At 37.2% G+C, this 23,746-nt stretch overlaps 1 protein-coding gene across 1 annotated transcript; it reads right to left on the reverse strand.

The window, feature by feature from the left end:
* Positions 1-9,138: 9,138 nt before the first annotated feature.
* On the reverse strand, positions 9,139-20,853 carry LOC149806136 (uncharacterized). The gene is made up of 3 exons (XM_089937381.1): positions 20,752-20,853; positions 17,127-17,759; positions 9,139-9,842 (listed from the first exon to the last, which is right to left on the reverse strand). Exons 1-3 carry the CDS (start codon positions 20,789-20,791, stop codon positions 9,550-9,552), a joined length of 966 nt encoding a protein of 321 aa, XP_089793507.1. The 5' UTR covers positions 20,792-20,853; the 3' UTR covers positions 9,139-9,549.
* Between the last annotated feature and the right edge of the window lie 2,893 nt (positions 20,854-23,746).

Raw genomic sequence — 23,746 nt, forward strand, 5'->3', positions numbered from 1 at the left:
AGAAAACCTACCTAATATCACACCAGTTAATATAACCCACACCCCAGGTAATAATGAAAACTTTGAAATACAATCCTTAATAATCCATACAGGGCCTTCAACGTTTTAACATATACGACCCGGGCGGAAACACCAACGCCTCTAATTTGGCAACCCTTAGGCAAATAACGAACAATAAAGTAGAAAATAATATCATCATCTGCGGCGATTTCAATGCACACAACAAGCTGGGGGGTGGGGGGAGATAGAACGGATAAGAGAGGCAGGTTGGATGAGGCATGGGCTGCCGAATCCAACCTGACCATCCTTAATGACGGGACAAAAACTCGCTTAAACCCGGAGGATGGATCTCTGCCTGCTATCGACCTAACCATATGCTCACCTAAACTAGCACAGATGACAGTCTGGAGAGTGGAACAAACCGACTCGCTAGGAAGTGACCACTTTCCAATCATCATCACTCTGCAGATGGCCGTTCCTAATAACCCCACTAACAAACATCCTAGATGGAAATATGACCACGCCGATTGGGAATCATTTAGAATACAATTAACCAAAATTAACACGAAAAACCTAAAAAATGAGGACGTAAATATATTTTATGAAAATTTAATTAACACAATCCAAGCAGCTGCCACCTCCAACATCCCTAAAACCAGTGGTACTTAAACCAAACAGACTGTACCATGGTGGAATAACCTATGCAATCAGGCGCATAAGGAAAAACGAAAGGCCCTTTACCACTTTACTGTAATGAATAGTAACCTTAACCACACCCCTACCTTTCAACAACATAGGAATAAAGTAGAAAAAACCCACTCACACCTCTTTAAAGACCTAGGGACAAAGGAATCCAACCTAAATTGTGAAATATCCTTATATGAGTGGGAAATAGCCTTAGGTTCTAAAAAGGAAACATCGCCAGCGGAAGATCAAATAGGTTATATTATATGCAAACACCTGCCTGAAAATATTACCAACACTATACTAAAGCTATTTAACAAAATCTGTTAACTGCCTGATAAATGGAGCACGCCATAGTAACCCCAATCCCTAAACAAGGAAAAGACCCAAATTACATTAATTCTTATGCACCCATTTCCCTAAATAAAACATCTGTAAAATTATGGAAACAATTATAGCAAATCGCCTTAAATACCACTTGGAAAGTAACAATCTACTCTCTGAAAATCAATGTGGATTTAGAAAGAGAAGGTCCACTACGGATCAACTCATTCGATTAGAAGCGGCAATCAAAGTAGCACTAACCTCCCACCGCAAAGCAGACAGAAATTTAAAAGCAGTATTCCTAGATCTTGAAAAAGCTTTTGACCTCGTCTGGACTAAAGGATTGATAGCCAAACTAAATAATTTTGGAATCACCAGACGAATGTTCAACTTTATCGAAAACATTCTAACCAACCGCAAAATAATAACTAGAGTAGGGGGCACTTGTTCTGAACTAGAAAACGGCACAGCGCACGAGAGCGTACTCAGCCGTACACTCTTCAACATCATGATAAATGACCTCGATCTAAATCTGACTTCTAACCGAATTGAAATGTAACAATTTGCGGACGACAGTGGACTCTGGCGATCAGGAAACCCTGAAAGTCACACAGTTATCAGTGAAATCCAAAATAGTCTAAACAAAATAGGGAAATGGGCAGATAAATGGGGGCTCAAACTATCTCACGAAAAACCCATTGCAGTCCTATTTTCCTCCAAACATCAAATCAAATTAAAACACTATAAACTTAACATACAAAATAAAACCATTAAATTTGTTAAAGTTACTAGATTTCTGGGTATGTACTATGACGAACATCTAAACTGGGGACATCATATAGACCAACTAGTTAACAGTTGTAATAAGGATCTAAACTTACTTAAAAACCTTGAAGGGACCACGTCGGGATCCAACCAGGAAACTCTATTAACACTATACAGGGAGTTAATAAGATCTAAATTAGACTACGGGTGTCAATTATATAACTCGGCACCATAGAAACAGCTTACGAAACTAGACTCGATTCAAAGAAAAGCACTAATAATATGCACTGGCACTCTGCCGTCTGTATCCCTAGATGAGCTCCAAATTCTAACTGGAGAATTACCACTGCACTTATGAAGGCAGGAGTTAACCTTAAGATACGCAACTAGATTATCAACCCGCCCCAATTCACACCCTACTCGGGTAACCAACAATAAATGTAATAAACCATTCAGCTAAAAATTAGTACCCAATGTACCTGCAAGGAAACACGTACATTAACTATTTTGACGATTACCAATGGTCAACTTCCAGGCTGAAATCACTAAAAACTATGATAGAATGCCATGGACTAACATCAAACCATCAATCAACATACAATTAACGAAACTTGGCAACAAAAATGAACAGGAGCTTAAGATACAATCAATTTCCACAATAGAAATAATGACTAAACACCCTAATTAAGTCAAAATTTACACTGATGGATCCAAAATAGCAGAACCCCCCAGAACAGCAGCAGCAGTAGTAATCCCTGAATTGAACATTAAAATGGGAAATAGAATACCGAATCAATGCTCCATATACACAGCTGAATTCTGGGCCATCATGGAAGCCCTAAGATAGACTAAAAAAATAATATAAAAAGTAGCAATATTAAGTGTCATTTCATCTATCCTCAACAATAACACCGACGCAAGAGAAAATTTCCTTAAACAAACTTATCTGTCAATTATAGAGCTTAATAATAACTATCAAATAGTTGACTTCATGTGGATACCATCCCACATTGACATCAAAGGAAATGAATTAGCTGACCAAGTAGCGTAGCAAAAACTACATGACCCAACTTATACTAACCTCCACTACAGGGTCAGTGATTTAATAAGTATAACTACAAATTATATCAATAGGATATGGCAAGAAAACTGGAACCGAAATACTACAGGCAGAAAACTATACTCCATCATGAAAAACGTAACCAGATCTAGGAAACCACCAAAAGCGCACAATAATGATCAATGGATCAGAAACAGAATTTACACAGGAAAAACCAAATTGACCAGCAGCTTTGGGCAATACATAGGACCCAAACCCCACAACCCAATCTGCAACCACTAGAAGAGCTAACACATATATTCAACACCTGCCACAAACTAAAGAAAGAAAGAACTAAACTAAAAATAGAACTAAATAAGATTGGAAGCCCTGGACATACTCAGATTTTGAGTGTGTGTGTGTGTGTGTGTGTGTGATTTAGATTTTTTTACGTAGCTTTAACAATTTTCCAGTCATATCACTACGATGTCTGCAGTGTGGAAGTTTAAAGTGATGTCTAGCACTGGGACATCATGCCGCAGACATGTTGCATGATGTCCCACCCAGTCATATTATTCTGACACCAGGCGGACCAGTCCTAACACTAACCTCTTAATGCTGAGCGCCAAGCAAGGCAGCTGTTAGTACCATTTTTAGAAGGCTTTGGTATGACTCGGCCAGGGTTCGAACCCACGACCTCCTGTATTCGGGGCGGACGCTCTAACCACTAGGCCACCGGAGCGGTCGAGTTTTAATGAATAACAACCCTAACCTCAATCTTACATATATAAACATAGTTAACTTTATACATAAATCCGTTACAAAACAAAATATAAAACCAAAATTACATACTTCAATTATTATCAACTAGGAGACTGGCTAACAACCAAATATAAGGACCAAGAAGATCAGATGCATTTGACATGTCTTAGCGATCCGAATATTTGGCAAAGAAATCTATCCTATCCAAATAGTTTTAGCCAGAAAATAACATCACACAACTAGTTCAGGCTTACCAACTTAAACATAGGGAACAAATAAGATCAGATGTCTTTGACACGTCTTAGTGACCCGATTAATCGGCAAAGAGATCTGTCTTATCCATATAGATTTAACCTGGGAATAAATCTCACATAACTAGTGTTCAGGCTAAGAAACTCAAATTTAGGGAAAATTTAAGATCAGATGACTTTAATACGTCTTAGCGACCCGAGTATTCGGCAAAGATATCTGTTTTAATCAAACAGACTTAACCTGAAAATAAAAATCACATCAAACAAATCAAACTACATAAAATAACACCTGATAATAAGGCAACGGGATAGAAATAGAAAGGAGGAAAAAATATTAAAGATAAAAAGGGTAATGTTTTGTTTTCCACCCTTTTTCTTCGGAGAAAAGGAGAAAAATGGAAGTTTTTATTTTACTTTTTTTTTCTTATATTTATTTATCTTTTATACATTACATCTAACCTGTCCTTTTTCTCTTTTCTCTAAACAATACTTGACTAAACTAGTATGCACGTAACGCCACTAATACCTCTAACCGAAGGTGACAGTAATATCTATACTAAGAGAAATTCTAGGCCCACAAAAGTAGAGCCTATAAGGTGGTCTAACACCCAAGACCATCGGGCCCGTTGCACAAAGTAGCAAACCATAAACAACTTTGGAAAGAAGGACCCCAAATTAATACTACTGAAAATTCAGTACCAACATATGAGTGTGTGATGGGTCCATCCCACTCATACATACCTAAATGCAGCTAAGTAGTAGCGACTGAATAGGTCGAGTGTGTATTGGGTCTATTCTCACTCGCCATCAAGCCCTCCATTCAGACAGTTAGGGACTAATCTTAGTCCCACTGCCTGAAGGCTATAAATCAAACAGTGCTCCATGAACACATAAAATCCTGGGGGAAGTGGCTCCAATTCCTTTCCCTAGAAGTAATCAAACAGCCTACCGTGTAGGCATACAACAGTGGTACATGCACGACTGTGAGAAAACCACTTAAATCTAAATTAACTAAGTCTGGATACCCATCTTTAACGAATCAACTTCAACAACATGAGTAGACTAGAAAAACTGCTTGAACGCCAAATTCACCTGTAGCATGCCCGGCGCCTGCTGGATGAGCTGGCCTTGGAGGCAACTGGAGAAAAAAGCCAGAATTGAGCAGGAGAGGCAAAACGAAACAAAGAGGAGAAGGAAAAGAAAGAAGAGATCCTGCCTCATCTCATCCTGAGACAGACCATCGAAGTCAATCCTATGGTGAGGACACCGCCCCAGCGACAAGCACCACAGCCACTACCACCACCAATACATGTAATTCCTCAGATAGAAAACTGGGAGGCGGAATTGGAGAGGAAGCTACAAGACTGTGAACCTCATCGCCAGGGACAACATCTACAGGCACACCGCAGAGTTGTGAGGAAAAAAGTCTTTCTTCGAGTCCCTCAAGGTGAGAATTTGATGAGACAACTCAAGCTGCCTCCGTACTCCCAGCAGTTATAGTCAGTTTGAACAATGATTGGAACCTCCGTTGCGTGTGTGGGTCCAAACCTGGGAGGTGTGATTATTGGCAGGTGCATTTGGAATTTAAAAAAACAAAACAACAGCCCGTCTCAGAGCTAACGAGATCTCTAGAAAAGAGAGACTGGTCAATTTGCCAAAACTCTGCTTGTGTTTGTTGGCAGTGTGTGTATGTGTGAGTGTATTTATATTTCCCTTAACAAAACCCATGTCCCTACACTAAAGAATGTTTATTTTGTGTGAGGAATAGTGTAACTATAAACACTGGCTCGACTGATGAGATAGTGTGTGTGTGCGTGCGCATACGTGTGTGTGTGTCTTTTTCCCCTAAACAACCCAAGCCCCTACTCTCATGAGTGTTTTGTGTGAAAGTGGAGTAGTGTGATTATAAACATTTACTCACTTGACTGGTGTGATTGTAGGTAATGGTGTGTGTTGGTAAATAACTATGTATTGATAGAAAGTATATTGGATTTTGTTAGTATTAGTGTTTTGTTTTGTATAAAAATTTACTTAGATTAGCATTCAAATCACTATGGGGTTGTCTGGTTTGTGATATGGGTAATTGGTGAGAGGGGATGTTTTCCTTCACGTCCGTGTTTGATGTATATAAACATAGCGTTTGTCATTCGCTCGATATTAACATTCCAAGAAATGAAAAAGATGACTTGTCAGCAAAATTAAAACTTAACGACCCAAACCTCACCCATATTGACTACAACATGATATAAAAAAAAATCACATCAAAATCTCAAACAGAATGGGATTCATGGCCTTAGGGTCGTGAACTGTACTCAATACAGAAAACAGTGTGGCGCAACACTAAAGCCCCACAAATACTCTCTAAACATGACCAACAAGTCATAAACAGGATTAAAACTAGCAAACCTCTATTAGTTCGCAATATGGTGGAAATACATTAAATCCAATGTAGAACGAGGTACCAATTGCCCTGGTTCTTCCTCCACCATTAAAAATGGCGTTAAACCCTACAGCAACAACAACAACAACAACATTAAATCCAATGTAGAACGAGGTACCAATTGCCCGGGTTCTTCCTCCACCATTAAAAATGGCGTTAAACCCTACAACAACAACAACAACAACAACAACATTAAATCCAATGTAGAACGAGGTACCAATTGCCCGGGTTCTTCCTCCACCATTAAAAATGGCGTTAAACCCTACAACAACAACAACAACAACAACAACATTAAATCCAATGTAGAACGAGGTACCAATTGCCCCTATTGCCACAATACAGAGGATCAGCAACATGTGTCCAATACCTGCCCCAAATACAAAACACAAAGGGAAAAACTAGTCACTTCCCTTAAAACCTTTGGTTCCTGCGTCTTACTCCTATCCAGAATTATTGTGTCAGAGCAATCCAAATCCAAACTTAACAAACGAATCAGTTCTGCTCTTCCTTAAAGGGATAGATAAAGTTGGAAAAATTTAATATCACTCCAGAATTGTCCCAAGTTACTACCGTTTAGCCTTTGACCATATATTACAACCGACTTTAGTTATCAATTATTATACCAACCTATTACTACCGGATCATGTTGTTGATGGTGCCTTGATATAGGCCCCTTGTGGCACTGAGGGCATTACCATAAATCTGATCCGTCAAGTAATGCATTATAAGTACAGGAATTTCAATTGATATATAATAGATTTTATACCTTATAACATATACCCTTCATATCTACCCTTCCCACCATTTCATTCCGTCTTAAGCCCGTTACAAGCTTGAAACAACCCCTTACACACAATCGAATCGTGTAATTGGTGCCGTTATCATACAGATTGCTATGAATTCGAATAGTCGCCTTCTATGAAGACGTGACAAAGGGAAGGATGGTGCGGAGGTTGCATACTGTTGACGACCCACATAGGGGTGGTACATGCCTGTGCGCAGGCCGATGCTACACTTGCACCAATTTTCCCTTGCAGAACATCATACAGCATTATGAATGTGATTGATTAGGGAATGCATCATAAGTACAGGTATCCCAAAGTGGTTGGCAGTCAAATTACCCCCACGACTATTTCGTCATTTCTGCAAATACAACCATACTAACAACAGCTTGCTCGCTTCTTTCTGTTTCTCAAGATATAGTGGATCATTTTAAAATAAGCTAACAAAACTGGTCCACTAAACCTAGATTTTATAAGATGGCTTAAATCGCAGCCATGAGGACCAGCTACGCAAAGTGGCAATGACTAGATTACCTAACTTAATAAACAAAGCGTAAGACCCCAAATTAGCTTGATAACGTGGCTTAAATCCAAAGCCATCAGGTCCAGCCGCACAATGTGGCGCCTTAATTACTTATTTAAGATATAGTATCCCTATTTAGATATATCAGCCCCCCTTTCCGCACAAGGCGGAAACAATTAGATCTAAATAAGTCTCCCCAAATATGAACTTTTCAAATAATGCCCACCAAAATATCTTAGGTTGGTCCACTGCATCAATACTACCGCTACAAGCAGCACATATAATAGTTTCAAAATTCGTAACTACGTCATGAACGGCAAGAATTAACTTTCAGAAACATGGGAGCCAAAAGAACCCGGATGTACAGCGCTTTCATCCCGTCCACCCACCCTGCCTTGCCACGAACGGACATTTTGAACAGCTGTGTGAGTAAGTGCGTGTGGGTCTATTCCCATGCACCACATATCCCTTGGGACAATACGTCCCAAAAATGGACCAAATCAATCAGCACACTATGTGTGTATTAAAGCGTTGGGTGACGCGGCAGTATTTCGCCCATCGATAAAATCAATCAGCCCCCAACCCCTGGGGCATTAACCGGTCGCCAATGCACAACGGGCGAATGCGACCTTAATCCAACAAAGCTAAGCTAAGATTCGCGCCATTCAACATTGAATAAACGAAGATGACAAGCAACGATTTAGACAAAATGGTGAAGTCGCAAGAGGTAGTGGATAATCTGGGAATGGTGGAGGTGATGCTTATCAGAATGGGTCTTATAGTCAGCACCGAATCAAAATGGAGATCAATAATTTGAAGTAGGTGAAGAAAACACTAAGAGACCTAATAAAATAGGAAAAGGAGGAGATGGAGGACAAAGAGGAAAAAGATCAGATCAGAAGCTGCAATGAAACAATAACGAAATAGGAGGTAAATAAATAGAGAAAAAAGAGGAGGAGGAGTAGAAAAAGAGGAAGTGGAGGAGGAAATGGACGAGAAGAAGAAGAAGACGAGAAATGTAGTGAAGAAGATAATGAACTGGTGGAAAGGAAGACAGTAGAAGAAGATGAAACTCCAAAGGTCCTTTCCAGGGACACTTGCCTGTCTCGAAAAGATGCCTATCCTCTCTTGCCTAAAACCGCTCCGGTGGCCTAGTGGTTAGAGCGTCCGCCTAGGATGCGGGAGGTCGTGGGTTCGATCCCTGGCCGAGTCATACCAAGGACTTACAAAAATGGTACTAACAGCTGCCTCGCTTGGTGCTCAGCATTAAGAGGTTAGTTTTAGGACTGGTCCGCCTGGTGTCAGTATAATGTGACTGGGTGGAACATCATGCTACAGGTATGCGGCATGATGCCCCAGTGCTAGACATCACTATAAACTGCCATACTGCAGACATCGTATCGATATGACTGAAAAATTGTTAAAGCTACGTTAAAATCTAAGTCACACACAATTGCCTAACTCTTTTTTTATTCGATTTTATAGTTGTTTGTTTGATAGATTTATGTCGATAAATGTATATATGTCTATGTCTCTAACCCTATCTAACAATGTCTCTATATCTCTGTCTCTATTGTGTTTGTCCCTAGAGTAGCATATATTCAGGACAGACCCTTGCCACACTGTTCCTCCGGATAGAGGTCATCCACTTGCAATAATGTTGCAAATGACTGTCACCCCTATCCCATTCCCATAGACCCAATAACTCCCAACCATGTTAAATTTCTATAGACCTTATACAGTCCCGCCCATTTTAATTCCCATATACCCCATAGTGCAAACACACTATTTTAACACTAAAGCCCATAGACCCTATATCGTCCCCATTCACTACTTATGCGTCATCAATAAATGTTAATTTGTAATAAACACTTGAACTCCGAAAGAAACGGAATAAAACAAAAAGCTATGTTTGATACAAAATACAAGAATTTGTAGACTATGAGATCAGCCGTTATTGCACGTTTTAGCGTTCTAAATTAGTCGATGGCCGGTTCGAGAGGCTTTGCATTGCTGTGAAGCCAGTATATATCTCCAACTCTCCAGCGGTCACTCTCACCGACATCTAACTCTATACCGTAACGAAGTTCAAAGGCAGTGTATCCCAGCTTGCTCAGTGTAAAGCTAAGATTTCGGATTCTCGCGGCTGGACAGGGGACACCATATTTATTCTGCTCTCCGGACATTATTTGCCACTCCATGAAAATATATGGGACTTTTACATGCCTGAAAAATTCACTTGATGACTCTAGAATCTTACATTCGTATCCCTCTGAAACAATAAAAAAAAGTTTTGATCTCTTCAGAAATATGGGAAGAAAAGCAAATGTAAGTTATGTAATAGCTATTAAGTACTACAAGGATTCAACTTCAGATATATTATGACAAATTTCCAGAGATAAAAAAGAAACATAGAAACAAAAAAGAACCTAAAACTGACAATAATGCTCCGTAAGTAAAGTTGATTCCCGTATCAAAGTTTCGGCTAAAGCAGGGGTCTCAAACACGCGGCCCTCAGGGTGGTTTGAGTTCGAGATCCCTGAGCTAAAGAGTAGAGGCTAAAGACAGTCTGAAAAATGTTCACATCAGTTCTAAAGGCATTCGAGCGTTTTTAAATGGTATGTTGGGACCCAGTTCGAACATTAGTTGATATTATGACCTGTCTATTGCTTGTTCCTGCGTGTAAAGCTAGAACACATAAATAGAAAGTGCATTACATTTCAGACAAGGAAATTAAATTTTTTGCTGAAGAACTGTTACTGGACGCATTTCGCGTCTCAAAGAAAGTTATTTCCCATTACTTCTATGACAGCACAATGAAAAACCCATTTTGATGCTTTGATGAATCTTACTTGCCTCGTGGTCAGATATGGTAAATAATTTCAAAGATGTCAAAAGAATATCATTTACTCTGACTGAGTAGGTCATCCCAATTATGTGGCTGCCTTAAGGCGTTGATATTTATATGATCAACATATGAAAGCAGGTTGAACTGAAGAAAAAAAAAGGCGGGTGGGGTGGAGGAGGGTCAAAAAGAGTTTACTCATCAATTCTGGAGCAAGCTTTGTATACAGTAATAATAAAAAAAAAACATTCTTTTCTTGCATAAATACTGATCTTGTGCTACTAAAAACTACATAGTTTAATTCAACTTTTTTTTGGAATATTATGTTTTCCGTTTACTTATATTTCGTTTCGTTCCATCTTTGTGTAGATCCAATACATAACTTTGCACGTGACTTCAATTCTGTACTGTTGAAAAATGTTCAGTTAAAGAATGGTAAAAGTAACAGTTCCACTATTTTTTCTTTCGTAATTAGCATGTTTTATATGGGACGCAACCTGTAAAGATGTTCAAACAGAGAAGGTCTTCGACTTGACAAAAAAATTGCTCCTCATATAACATAATGATAATCCTTTGTATTTTAAAAAGTTTACATTTCTTTCATTATAGTTGTTCTTTTATGCCGTGTGTGTGTGTGTGTGTGTGTGTGTGTGTGTGTGTGTGTGTGTGTGTGCAATAGCTTTACCTTTTATATATTTAATTTGCATGGCGGATATACTCTAGGTTGAAGTGATTTGTCTTACTGGCAATATTTCTGATTTTGTCGTGTCTCTAACTAGCTTTAGCTTTGCACTATAAGACTGTGAATGTTGTTATCTTCCAAAAAACCCTTTCCATCCTTCCCTCCATCCCTCCCTCCCTCCATCCATCCATTTATCATACTTTAATATTCTTGATGTAATTCACCCTGTTTACGTGATGTATCCTTGGGCAAGGCACGTTACTTGTATATCACTGGGCATTAAATAACCTAGTCTGATAAGTCAGCACCAAAGCTGTACTGATATTACTTACGTTTTTGGGGCTAATCTAGACTATTTTTTTAAAATTGTGTACATCCGTGCAGACATTTGTGTCCGCACACAACGGTGTACATTGTAGACACCGGTATTTCTCACGGCTCTTTGAGTTAACGTTCAGTTGATGGGTTCTTTCGGCAAAGTGTACAATATTTCCGGATCAAATTATACGTTTGACAGGTTGTAAATGCACATGAAAGAACAAACCCTACCTACTGTAGCCATTTATAATTTCGAGTTCATGTTGGACGATAACATGGAATAGGCCTTGTCTTGAAATGTCAATCTGTTGCACTCTTTCTCAAAAAAATGTACAAGATCATGCGAATCGATACATACATACATACATACATACATACATACATACTCCGAGTTAGCTTTTGTGGGCAATGACGGCGGAGAAAGTTGAGAATTGGAATTGTTTTTTATATACATTTTTCAGTGACAACTACACCTACTATTAAACTACAACAAACATGTTACTTGAAAATATTATGTGAACAATGTATTTAATATACTTGAAGGAAAACAAAGAGGTTTTATTTTATGTTCCTGTAATGATGATGAAAACTTCTGACAGTTTTCTGTTAATTAAATTTCGAAATAAATTTATTTTAATTTCATTTTGACTCTGACAAAGGAACACTACGTATGTTTTGCGTACCATCTGGATTATTATTAGAAACATATAAGTAGTTATGGGGGATGAAATGGGATAGATTCCGCGCTATAGTGATATAAAGGAATTACCATCACGTATGGCTTGGGGAATCTTTGAGAATTTAACATTAAGCATGACCCTATGGGGATCAATAGGAATTTCAAATGAAGTATAACCGAATAAGAATTTAACATTAAATATGATCCCAAGTACTACGGGATTTATGGAATATGTAACAATATAAACGTCTATAAATAAATATGATCTTATGAACCTTAACCAAAATAATCATGAAAAAGGTTATATTCTGAAAAGTTCCTCATAAATTTCAAAACCATAAATTTACTGGTCCGCCAAGAACCGTGACGTTGCCAAAATTGGCGTCGTCCAGAACACCTTTGAATAATTCGCACTAGTTCCAGAGTACTATTATAGTCTAATGAGCACTTTCTGTTTGCAATGAATACTCCTAAAAAATGTTTTTCCTCTCAAATAATAGACTCAGCATTACAACAACAAAAAAAAAAAAGGAAAAAAAAAAGAATACCAAAACTGCAGTCCGAGCTACTTAAATACGGGCGAAAAGCTAAAACGCGCATATTGTCATGACAAATCGCAAATTTCCAACATCGTCGAAGAACTTGCATGCTTTAACCCGTCCAATGAGAATTAACTTATTTCTTCTAAGATACCACCTGACAAACCTACCCAATGGTCAAAGTCCGAATCTTTTCAACAGATTTGATGATAATTGTATTATTAGTAACTGTCAGCGCATACGTAAGTATCCATTTAAGCATACTAATCAATTTTATGTTCTTTTATATCTTAATATATGACCTATGCATGTAAAAAATTGACTAAAGATAATCTCTACATTTTAGAGCCATGAACAAAAGTTTAAAAAATGAGACAAAAGCATGCACCAGGAATTATGAAAAAATAGACATGCATAACATAGACCCATTCAATTCTGTATAGACCAAGAAAGAGCCTCCTACCTCCCCAGATGAAACACAAGTTAATAACAATCATAAACTCAAGATTACTGCCAAATTGTGTTTTCTAAAACCACGTATTAACTGAACCAATGTGATATATCCACCAAGAGCTTTATTTTCAGTTTCAGAAATTAACACCGTCCAGGGCTTTACAAATCTACTTTCCCGACCCAAGGGACACGTTAAAAACTGGGTTCTGGCAAATCAGGTTTTGCAAAGTAATTGCCAGCGTGCAAGTATCAAAAGCCAATGGGTAAGAAATACAGACGTGGTGTTCAGTTCGTAGTTCTGTATGTTCTGCGACTTTCATATTCTGTGATAATGCCAAGTACATATATTAGCAAACCGTACCGCATTCTTCTGTTACGTAACTGCCCAATTTTCTTTTCAACTTTTGATTCCATATTTCACACCATACACTATCAAAGTCTGTTTTTTTTTTTTCATTTCATTTTGAAATCAGTATCAAGGCCATTCTCGCGTTCTCTAGCGCGGAAAATAATGTTAATTGCTTTAAGCATACCTTATTGTCATTTTTTCAAACAATATAGGATTGGGCACGGGTTGTCTAACTCGTGTACGTCCTTTCCCACCACGTACAATAATAATATAATGATGACATCCATTTTACAAACCTTCATGTACATCCAGTAATCAATGTAAATAGTCTCATATTAAACTAGACAATATATTTCAAAGAGAATAAACATATATGTATGTAGTGAATTGAATAAGCCCTTAATGGGAGAGAGAGAGAGACAGAAAGAGACAGAGACAGGGAAGGGAAGGGACGAGACGAACCGGGTTAAAATTACTTTTGTCCCTTTAGCTTATTTATGCATTTATTGTCTAAAAGATAATATAATATTGCTGATATATTTTTCAACATTTTGGAGTATGACGGAATATTTTTCTTTTCTTAATTCTATTTCACGTTTTCATATTAAATCCAGAGTTACAAGTGTGTGTTAAAGATGAAGCGAAATATCTGTGGGTATTAAATAAGAAGCAAACAAAAAATAGTTCTCATAATCTACATTGGCTTATCCAGATGCACACATTGGAGTTAACAAAGTTCACTACGTAAATATGTGATAGGATTTGAGAGAACTACATGAGTGGATATCAATGTATTGTTTGCCACTATCATCCTACGGTGGTGCCCCGTTTGTTGAATTAGGTATAACGGTACCAATTGCGCAAGTCCAGGTGGGCGGAGCTTAAGGTGTATGGAACATTGTATTCAGAATTAAAGAACAACACTAGCTGTGATTGGTGCATTATGTAAGAGTTGTACTTTCTGTTTGGATTAAAAAAATGTTGAGCCTCTTGGCAACATGTGAGTTTGTGTTAATTTCTATCTAGATCATATTTTGTATTTTTTATGATTTTTTTAAAATATGGTACACATGGCTGAAAATGTGCTTGTTGTGACTAGATAACTCTTACCCCTGTCTAGTTCCAGTAGAGTTATCTCTCTTAAATGCAATGGAGTACCTGGTTATGTCATTGTCAAACTGACAATCTAGCATTGTTCTATATGACAGTGTGTGACATGCATGCCCAAGTAGGACAGAAAGTATATTTATTTCACAAAACATTAGCATTGAGGTATATGGAAAAACAATTGGTACCGTGATACCATTAGATAAATGTATTTTACAGACAAAAAGAGTTGAATCTTTCACGTGTCGATCGATCGATCGATCGATCGAGAGAGAGAGAGAGAGAGAGAGAGAGAGAGAGAGAGTCGTAAATGGGAGAAATAACGTATGGAAACAAAATGAAGTCTAGTAAAGGTAAGTGTCATGCTTTGGGAATAATGTACACGATAATGAAATGCCTCATATCCCCTCGGTGGAATATGGTCGCTTTACCTAGGTAATTGAGTATTTTTAAATCAAATACAATATGCATAATCCATTCCTTGCGCAAGTGTTTATCAACCAGTTTCAGCATTAACGATTCTCTATATCCTTAAATAGATGCAGCTATTAATTAAATTTGTCACTAATCTGTCTAAGCCACCAACAGAGCAATAATTCCAGACTTCAGAAACATATTGTAAAATTGGACGTATGAACAGCATATACAGTCTGGCCAAATTTGTCCTACCAAAATAAAAGAAGGTTTCAGTGTCGTGCAACACAGTTATGTATATGCGTTCTGGGTGTGTGTGATTTGGATTTTTAACGTAGTTTTAACAATTGTTCAGTCATATCGCTACGATGTCAGTGTGACAGTTTATAGTGATGTCTAGCACTGGGGCATCATGCCGCAGACATGTAGGATGATGTCCCACCCAGTCACATTAGCCTGACACCAGGCGGACCAGTCCTAATACTAACCTCTTAATGCTGAGCACCAAGCGAGGCAGCTGTTAGTACCATTTTGGTACGACTAGACCGGGGATCGAACCCACGACCTCCCGCATCCGAGGCGGACGCTCTAACCACTAGGCCACCGGAGCGGTTTATACGCTTTCTGAATAACCAAACTTAAATGATCAGTCCATTTAGCATCAGAGGATAATGTTAGTCCAAACTGTATATCACTTTTAACAGAAAGCAAATTGGATGGGAAAAGTGGGTGCCTTTTTGCGGTTCATAAAATGTCCGTTTTCGAAGTGTTAAAAGTAACAAGTATATCGTTTCTCCATGCATTATTTTTTTAAAGATGGTTGTTTATAATCTTTTGTACTTGTGAAGCGGCTCTAGAAGAAAGGGCAAAATAGCGTGGCAAGCCAGATGAAGTCGTCTACTGTAACGCTGATACAAGCGGTGATAGTAAGGCCCTAGCACGGAGCCTTGGGGAACCGCAGTAGTTACTTGTCATTTTGATGATACTGAAGTTAGATAGATATTTATTCAACTATATTTGTAACAGTTTATGACTAATTTAATTGTGTCTAATGGCACAGTTGAGAGGTCCATACTATTTATCATGTTGTAAGAAATAATACCCTATTTTTTTATCTTCAACTGCGGTAACTATCGTCCGTCCTTTATTATTTCTTTGACATTTATTTTTTTCAATACTGCTTTATTGTTCGAGTGCGAACGTCCCTTGAGACCTTTAATACCTTCCACACACGCACACACACACACACACACACACACACACAGAAAAATGGCTCGATGTATCCAAAATGAAGTCCCAATACGACCTTCCTACATGTACACTATTATTTGTAAGCATACATTATTGAAAGTAAATAATACAGCTTCACAAATACAAAGTAGAAAAAAAAAGAAACAAAGAAACATACACATTTTTCTTGAAAAGATTCTTTTGTGCTTGACGATCCCAAACATAGCACGCAGACATAATGCAACAATTTAAAATACGCTGAGGATGCTAAATGTCTTTAGCAGGCCGAATTTTTCTTTCGAAAAAGACAAGCCAACTCATTAGATTCGCCGCCGAAAACAGGAAGAAATATAAACAGCGTCTAATGTTGCACATTTCTTTTGTGCGATGTATACATTATTCCTATACACTGTGAAAATCTCGAAAGATATGTTCTAATCAAGTTTGACTTTGAAACACGCCCAAAACCTCACCATGGTCATGCATTTTCTAGAGAAAGACCGAAATACTTTGGAATTCCATGTTGTTGACAGCACTTTCTCAAGAAAAGTCTTCTTATTTTATATCGATACGAAATTCGAAATGGCCACGGTAATTAGGGTTGCGTTATTCCATGTGCATTTACGACTTGTCAAAAAAAGGATTTGATTCTGAAGTATTCTGTACATGTTGCCGAAATGACCCTTTAGCTGATCATAACTCAAGAGCTGCGAGAAATACCGGTATCTAAATACCTAAAATGTACAGCGATGAATGTGGACACGTGTCTTCAAGGACTTGCACATTTAAAGAATAGGCGGGATTATCCCCTAATACTAACAGTCAGTATCAGAACAGATTTGGGCTTGATTTATCGAACTATAAATAACCTACTTGGGATGCTGTGCCGTAAAACACCAAAAGTCATTTAAAATTGCAATCATAAAGGTTTGATACTAACCTGTATCTATTTTTAAAACTGCTTCCTCGACTTTTACTATCGATAAGACATCGTCCAAAGTTATGGCGTTGCACGTCTGTACTATTTTCATTTTCTGTGGTGGCTTTGGAACCACTCTGATGCCACCCTGATTGTCTCTGTTCTCACTCAAATACAACTTCGCCTGTTTGTTTGAAATTGCATATCTCAGTAGCCATATTTTTCTCTTGAATTTGTTGAGCTTCAGACTTTCTTGTAGATGCAGAATATTGTCATTTACGGGTTCGATTGCAACAACTTTATGCCCCATGGCTCCACTAAGGAGTGTGTAATATCCGATATTTGCACCAATGTCAAGAACAGTAGCACTGGGAACGTTTCGAAGAGCAGACTGGAATACTTTTGTAAAATACGGCTCCCAGACGCCATCGTAGAAGAGTGACCTCGAGATAAATTTATCTCTGTCCAGCGGATAAAGACAAATATTGAAGCTTGGGACTGTCGTTGTTTTAACACATGAATTATTAGAGACCGGATGGAAGTATTTTGAAACACTCATTGTAGCTGTAAAGTCTGACGCCTGCGAGGGGCTTGCTAAAATGTCCTGGGAAGTTTTACAGTACATCAATATGCAGACAACGGATATTCCTAATACTGAAAAAAAGGTTTTATTGGCAAATAAGGGAAATTATTCGTGGAAAAAAGAAATTAAAGTATTCCTTTTCAACAGCTGGTCTTACTGCGTGCTATTTATACATGTTTCTGTATGCATGTATGTCTGTTCATCCCATGTCTATCTATATAGTTTCTTCAACTGCGGCTTACCCTATTTTATCACAGCCATTGAGCAGTTACCATTGTACTACGGACGGCTTATTCCCTTCGTCTTATGTACTAGATATTTATCAATATGCAACAGTTTTAGACTTGAATGTTGGTATCAAGTATGTTGACAGTCTATCCAAAAAGCAGGTCACGCGACTTCATTTTTCAAGACCATGTAAAGAATGCTTGACACTCAACAAAGTAACGGAAATAACAGCGATATATTACATACGAGGAAACCGATCCCCAGAGTGTGTGTAAGAAGATGCTGATCCCCCCGAATGTGTAATACGTCGCTGATATTTTTGATACAATACTGAGTATCACTCGTGTGACCTACTTATTCGTTGACTGCCTGATAGTTTCCAGGAGTCTTAACAAGGTACATTTGCTTCGTACAAGTATTTGTGTGCAGCTTGTCAAATGATTTTGAATTAACTGGATGTATTATTGAATTCTTCTAAGGATTTAACAGGACGATTAAATATGAGGAAAACGTTTAGAAGCATCAGACACCATTCTGAGAAACGCCACACCAGCAGGCTGTTTATAAGATAAAGAATGCAGCATTTTAATTTTTTTAACGGTACATAAGGATCAGCGCATTTTAGACCCTTATCTGGGCTTGAATTCTTCGGCCAACTCATTGGAGTAAATCAGGTGCACACAGTGTTCAAAACTGGAATTTCACCAACCACTCAGGCTAAATTACGGGCACGTGCTCAATACAAACTTGATCAATGTATTTGTGCTTTTTCTTGGTTCATTCGTTATACATTCAACCACTGATCGAGCAAAATTCATGACGGAGGCATAATACAAATGTAATTATCATAATACATTTCTATGTATTAACGTTCGATTAAAATCGTTTAATGATCCTGGTCTTTGGTCAACGATTCATGCCTTTTGAAAGAGGTTTAATCATTGTCAAATACGTAATACAAATATTACAATAAAACTTAAAATCTATTCCTTTTAAAGATATCACAGTGTATTATACTGATCAGCATAATTAATTTCGAAATCAACTGTACAAACAAAAGCTGGTATAGACTGCTGTTAGCTCATTTTTGTTTACTCTAGGATGTGAGGACAAGTTTAATTTCAATAATTCATGGCAGAAAGCAGCCTAACAACGGAATAGGATGGTTGCTAATGCCGCCTAGCAACGGAATATAAATAGTTACTAATGCAAAGGACGACTCAGTCTCAACGGAGACAAACTAAATGTTGTTTATCATTTAGCATTTCGTGGTGAGTTTTCCTCGTATTCATTATTGCACAATGTTTGGACATGGATGTTGCTGTTATCATATTTATTGTTCTTTGATCATACTGATTGGGAATCATATCTATTTCGAGTCAGCCATTAATAAGAGTGGACGGAGCTGCATTTGTATGCAAACATTATTACATATATATTATCAAAGCTATGGCAATGTGTCGCTTATGTACTTGTAAAAGATTAAACAAACTTCAGGATCCCACTAGGTAAATATAAAATAACCAAAGTTATAATGTAAGCAACATTTATTTTGAGGTCAAGAAAATTTTATTTCATCGTAACTGGAATTATATTGCAGTTTATATTTTGTTAACTACAATTTTATACTTACATCAATTCGTTTATTGATTGAAACAAAACGCATCCCAACCCACACACCCCAAAAAAAGAAAGCAACAAAACAAAAAAACACCAAAATTTGAATGTTGTCATGGTGGATTGACAATACTTTTTCTTAATTACTTTGGAACTACCGTCCTTACAGTTATGATATATGTATGTATGCATGTATGTATGTATGTATGTATGTATGTATGTATGTATGTATGTATATATGTATGTATGTATGTATGTATGTATGTATGTGTGTGTGTGTGTGTGTGTGTGTGTCGCCCATTTTCTACAATTTACTTTCAACTGACCTACATTAAACACAATGTGAACGCTCATGAAGACCCACTTTAAAGCTGTTAAGTCTATAAACTAAGGTATTTAGCTGTAGACTATTTTGAATCATATACAAATGTAAGTCATTACGTTTACACATCTTTGATACATATTTCTTGATTTGTTTTAAATCATGAAGATATCTCGATTATTTTGTATGCGAAATCAATAGTCAAAATAAATTGATAAATTAAATTCGAATTTATACTTAAACATTAAATTTGCACAGAATAATGAACACACAATTTGCACAGAATAATGAAAACACAAGTAAATTATGTTGGCTGGCCTAATGTAGTTCTTGTCGGATCATTCAAAATGTGCCCAATGTTTAGTCTTATCTAGGTGCACGTTTAATCAGACCTTTTTTAAAATTCCTATGTGCATCGATACCGATTATGCCAATAATAATAATAATAATAATAATAATAATAATAATAATAATGATAATAATAATAATAACTTAATATATATCATGTATTTGCCTTTACTATTTTTTTCGAGCAGCATCCACTAGGTTTAGATACCAAATGACTTATCTGTCGATCGTAGTGATGCAATAAAACATTACGTGATTGTAGGTTACAACGAAGTAAAGACTAAATATTAGTTTATCTATATAATTAACTCTTTATCTATCTATCTATCATTATTATTTTAGAGTGGTAAGTTTCGGTCTTAAACTTGTATAGATAGATTAGGGATATAAATCGAACTGAGCAAGACGCACAAAGCAACCTTATCCTCATGAATACATGTATAGTGTAAATACCCTAAGGAACAGTAGCAAACCTTTGTACACGACACGATCTGCTTACATTGATGGCCCAGATAATAGTATTTATGCGAAAAAAATATACATTTTACCTGTTAGAATGAAGTACAAACTGCTTTTTTTTCTCGCCATCACACGGACTTTTGGACGCCGGAAGAGGAAGATACAATCAAGTTATGCATTCAACATTGAGCAAGTTGGCATGCATCTGCTTTACACATGAGCTTTTCGAAGTTATGTTTGCAGCTTTTAGTCTTTCTTTAGATTCCGATGAGTTTAAATGATATTTTCCCGATATGCAGTGCTCGACTGCCGTACCGTATAAACACTGCGGATGTAACACAAAAAATAGACGCGGAATCAACAGAAGTTTGTTTTTATTGTGTATTACACGGTAGAAGATAAATGTTATTAACATTTACGTACAAGCTTTGCGCAAAACAAAACACACTATACTGTATAGATTATTTTTTTTGGGGGGGGGGGAGGGGGAGGGAGTAATAAGAAGCCTTAAAAGGTCTGTTCTATTAGTAAAAGGGAATACAAAAATGAAACACCGAGTATCCAGGGGACTACATTGCTGAGCAATAATTTGGTGCTGTTTGTTTTCCCGTGGATGGGGCAATGAATCTGCCTCATAGATATATCCAAGGTATTTTCTAGCACTGGGGGAAAAGGCTGATGATATTCTAATTAGACTAATTGAAACAACCAGATACTGTTCCAAGTTCTGCATTTAATACTTTTGTTCGGTAGAATAGTTTTCATATTATTGGTTACATGTTAGTTTGATTGGGTGTACGGATTATTTTGGACTGCCTTGAAACCCATGCACTCTGATCCTAAGCTTGAGTGTATGGGGTTCCATACTGTTATTACAATCCAGCAAACCGATGCGTAATGAATATCTCATAAACACATTTGTTTAAAGAACAACACAAAATAATTTCTTAGCTGGTATTTTGGCAACAACTGAATAACTACGGTAGCGGTGGTGGTGGTGGTGGGGGGGGGGGGCGGAGCTTAATGTGAAGGAACATTGTATTCAGAAATAAAGAACAAAACTGGCTGTCGTTGGTACATTATGTAAGAGTTGCAGTTTCTCTCAGGCATATAATAAGTCGAGTCTCTTGGAAATATGTGATATTATATAAATTCATATCCAAATCATATTTTGCTTTTCTTCTTTCTAATGATTTTTAATATTGTGAAACACACACATACACACATCTTTTTTAAAATACATCTGTTGTGACTGGATAACTCTTACGTCTGTTTAGTTCCAGCAGCGTTATCTCCCTTAAGAGTACCTTGTTCTGTCCAGGTCAAGTTGACGATCTACCCATAATCTCTATGACAGTGTGTGACATGCATGCAGAAGAAAGGTAGAAAGTATATTTATATCACCAAACGTTAGCAACGAGGTCTATGGAAGAAAATAGCGATTGATACCATGATACCAGCCGCCATTGTTGGCTGTGCAGACGATTGTGTACAAACAGCGTCTTAGTTGAATCAGTTATCTCCTTAGGAAGAAAAATATCATACGGAATGACTGGGGATCATTTTCACCAATATATTGGGATGATACATTAAATATTTATATTTCATATTTTGAGGTCGATTTTGCTTTTATTCAGTTGTGTATTTTCAGCCGTCAAATGACTTATTTTATACAGCCTACTTGTAAGTCACATGATCTAGTAGTTATAAACATGGAGTTCTTACTGCCCGCTCGAACATCTTTTAGACATTAATACTGGATTTATATCTTGTTCATGTTCGAGCTCAGAGATAACGTTTACGCAAAAACATCATGAAATGCACACCAACAAAATCGACAACAGACCTATAAAGTTCCCAAAGTTTTGTTTATGAAGTAATATGCTGATATAATAATCTCCATCGGCAAAGGATCCACCGATATACTGACAATTTCTATATTAACGATGGGAATACTAAATAAAGGATCCACCGATATACTGACAATTTCTATATTAACGATGGGAATACTAAATAAAGGATCCACCGATACACTGACAAGTTCTATATCAACGATGGGAAATAAAGGATCCACCGATATACTGACAAGTTCTATATTAACGATGGGAATACTAAATAAAGGATCCACCGATATACTGACAATTTCTATATTAACGATGGGAATACTAAATAAAGGATCCACCGATATACTGACAAGATCTATATCAACGATGGGAATACTAAATAAAGGATCCACCGATATACTGACAATTTCTATATTAACGATGGGAATACTAAATAAAGGATCCACCGATATACTGACAAGTTCTATATTAACGATGGGAATACTAAATAAAGGATCCACCGATATACTGACAAGTTCTATATCAACGATGGGAATGCTAAAAAAGGATTCACTGATATACTGACAAGTTTTATATCAACGATGGGAATGCTTAAAAAAGGATCCACCGATATACTGACAAGTTCTATATCACCGATGGGAATGCTAAAAAAGGATCCACCGATATACTGACAAGTTCTATATCAACGATGGGAATGCTAAAAAAAGGATCCACTGATATACTGACAAGTTTTATATCAACGATGGGAATGCTAAAAATAAGGATCCACCGATATACTGACAAGTTCTATATCAACGATGGGAATGCTAAAAAAAGATCCACTGATATACTAACAAGTTTTATATCAACGATGGGAATACTAAAAAAGGATCCACCGATATACTGACAAGTTCTATATCAACGATGTGAAAACTAAATAAAGGATCGGGTTTCTCGACTGTTTTGTAATAGTTATGTCCGTCTTATGATCGAAATCAATTACTATTTGAAATGAAGGTTAGAAGACATGCAACATATCAGATCTTTGTGTACCTTGGCGTATTCAGTACGGTAATGCTTCCATTAAGACTATGTTGATGTTATCTCCGGGCAGTGAAATGCTGTTGCACCTACAAAACCACAGAACGGCTCTTATGGGATTCGAGATTTTCGTTGTTGTTCTTGTTGTGTTTTTTTACTTACCTATTTATTAAGAAGCACGCTTCTTCAGTCATTGGCTTACTTTAATTACACGAATAAT

Source organism: Sinohyriopsis cumingii, chromosome 2 (genome assembly GCF_028554795.1).
Source record: "Sinohyriopsis cumingii isolate HCF-2022 chromosome 2, ASM2855479v2, whole genome shotgun sequence".
In the NCBI taxonomy this organism is placed as follows: domain Eukaryota; kingdom Metazoa; phylum Mollusca; class Bivalvia; order Unionida; family Unionidae; genus Sinohyriopsis; species Sinohyriopsis cumingii.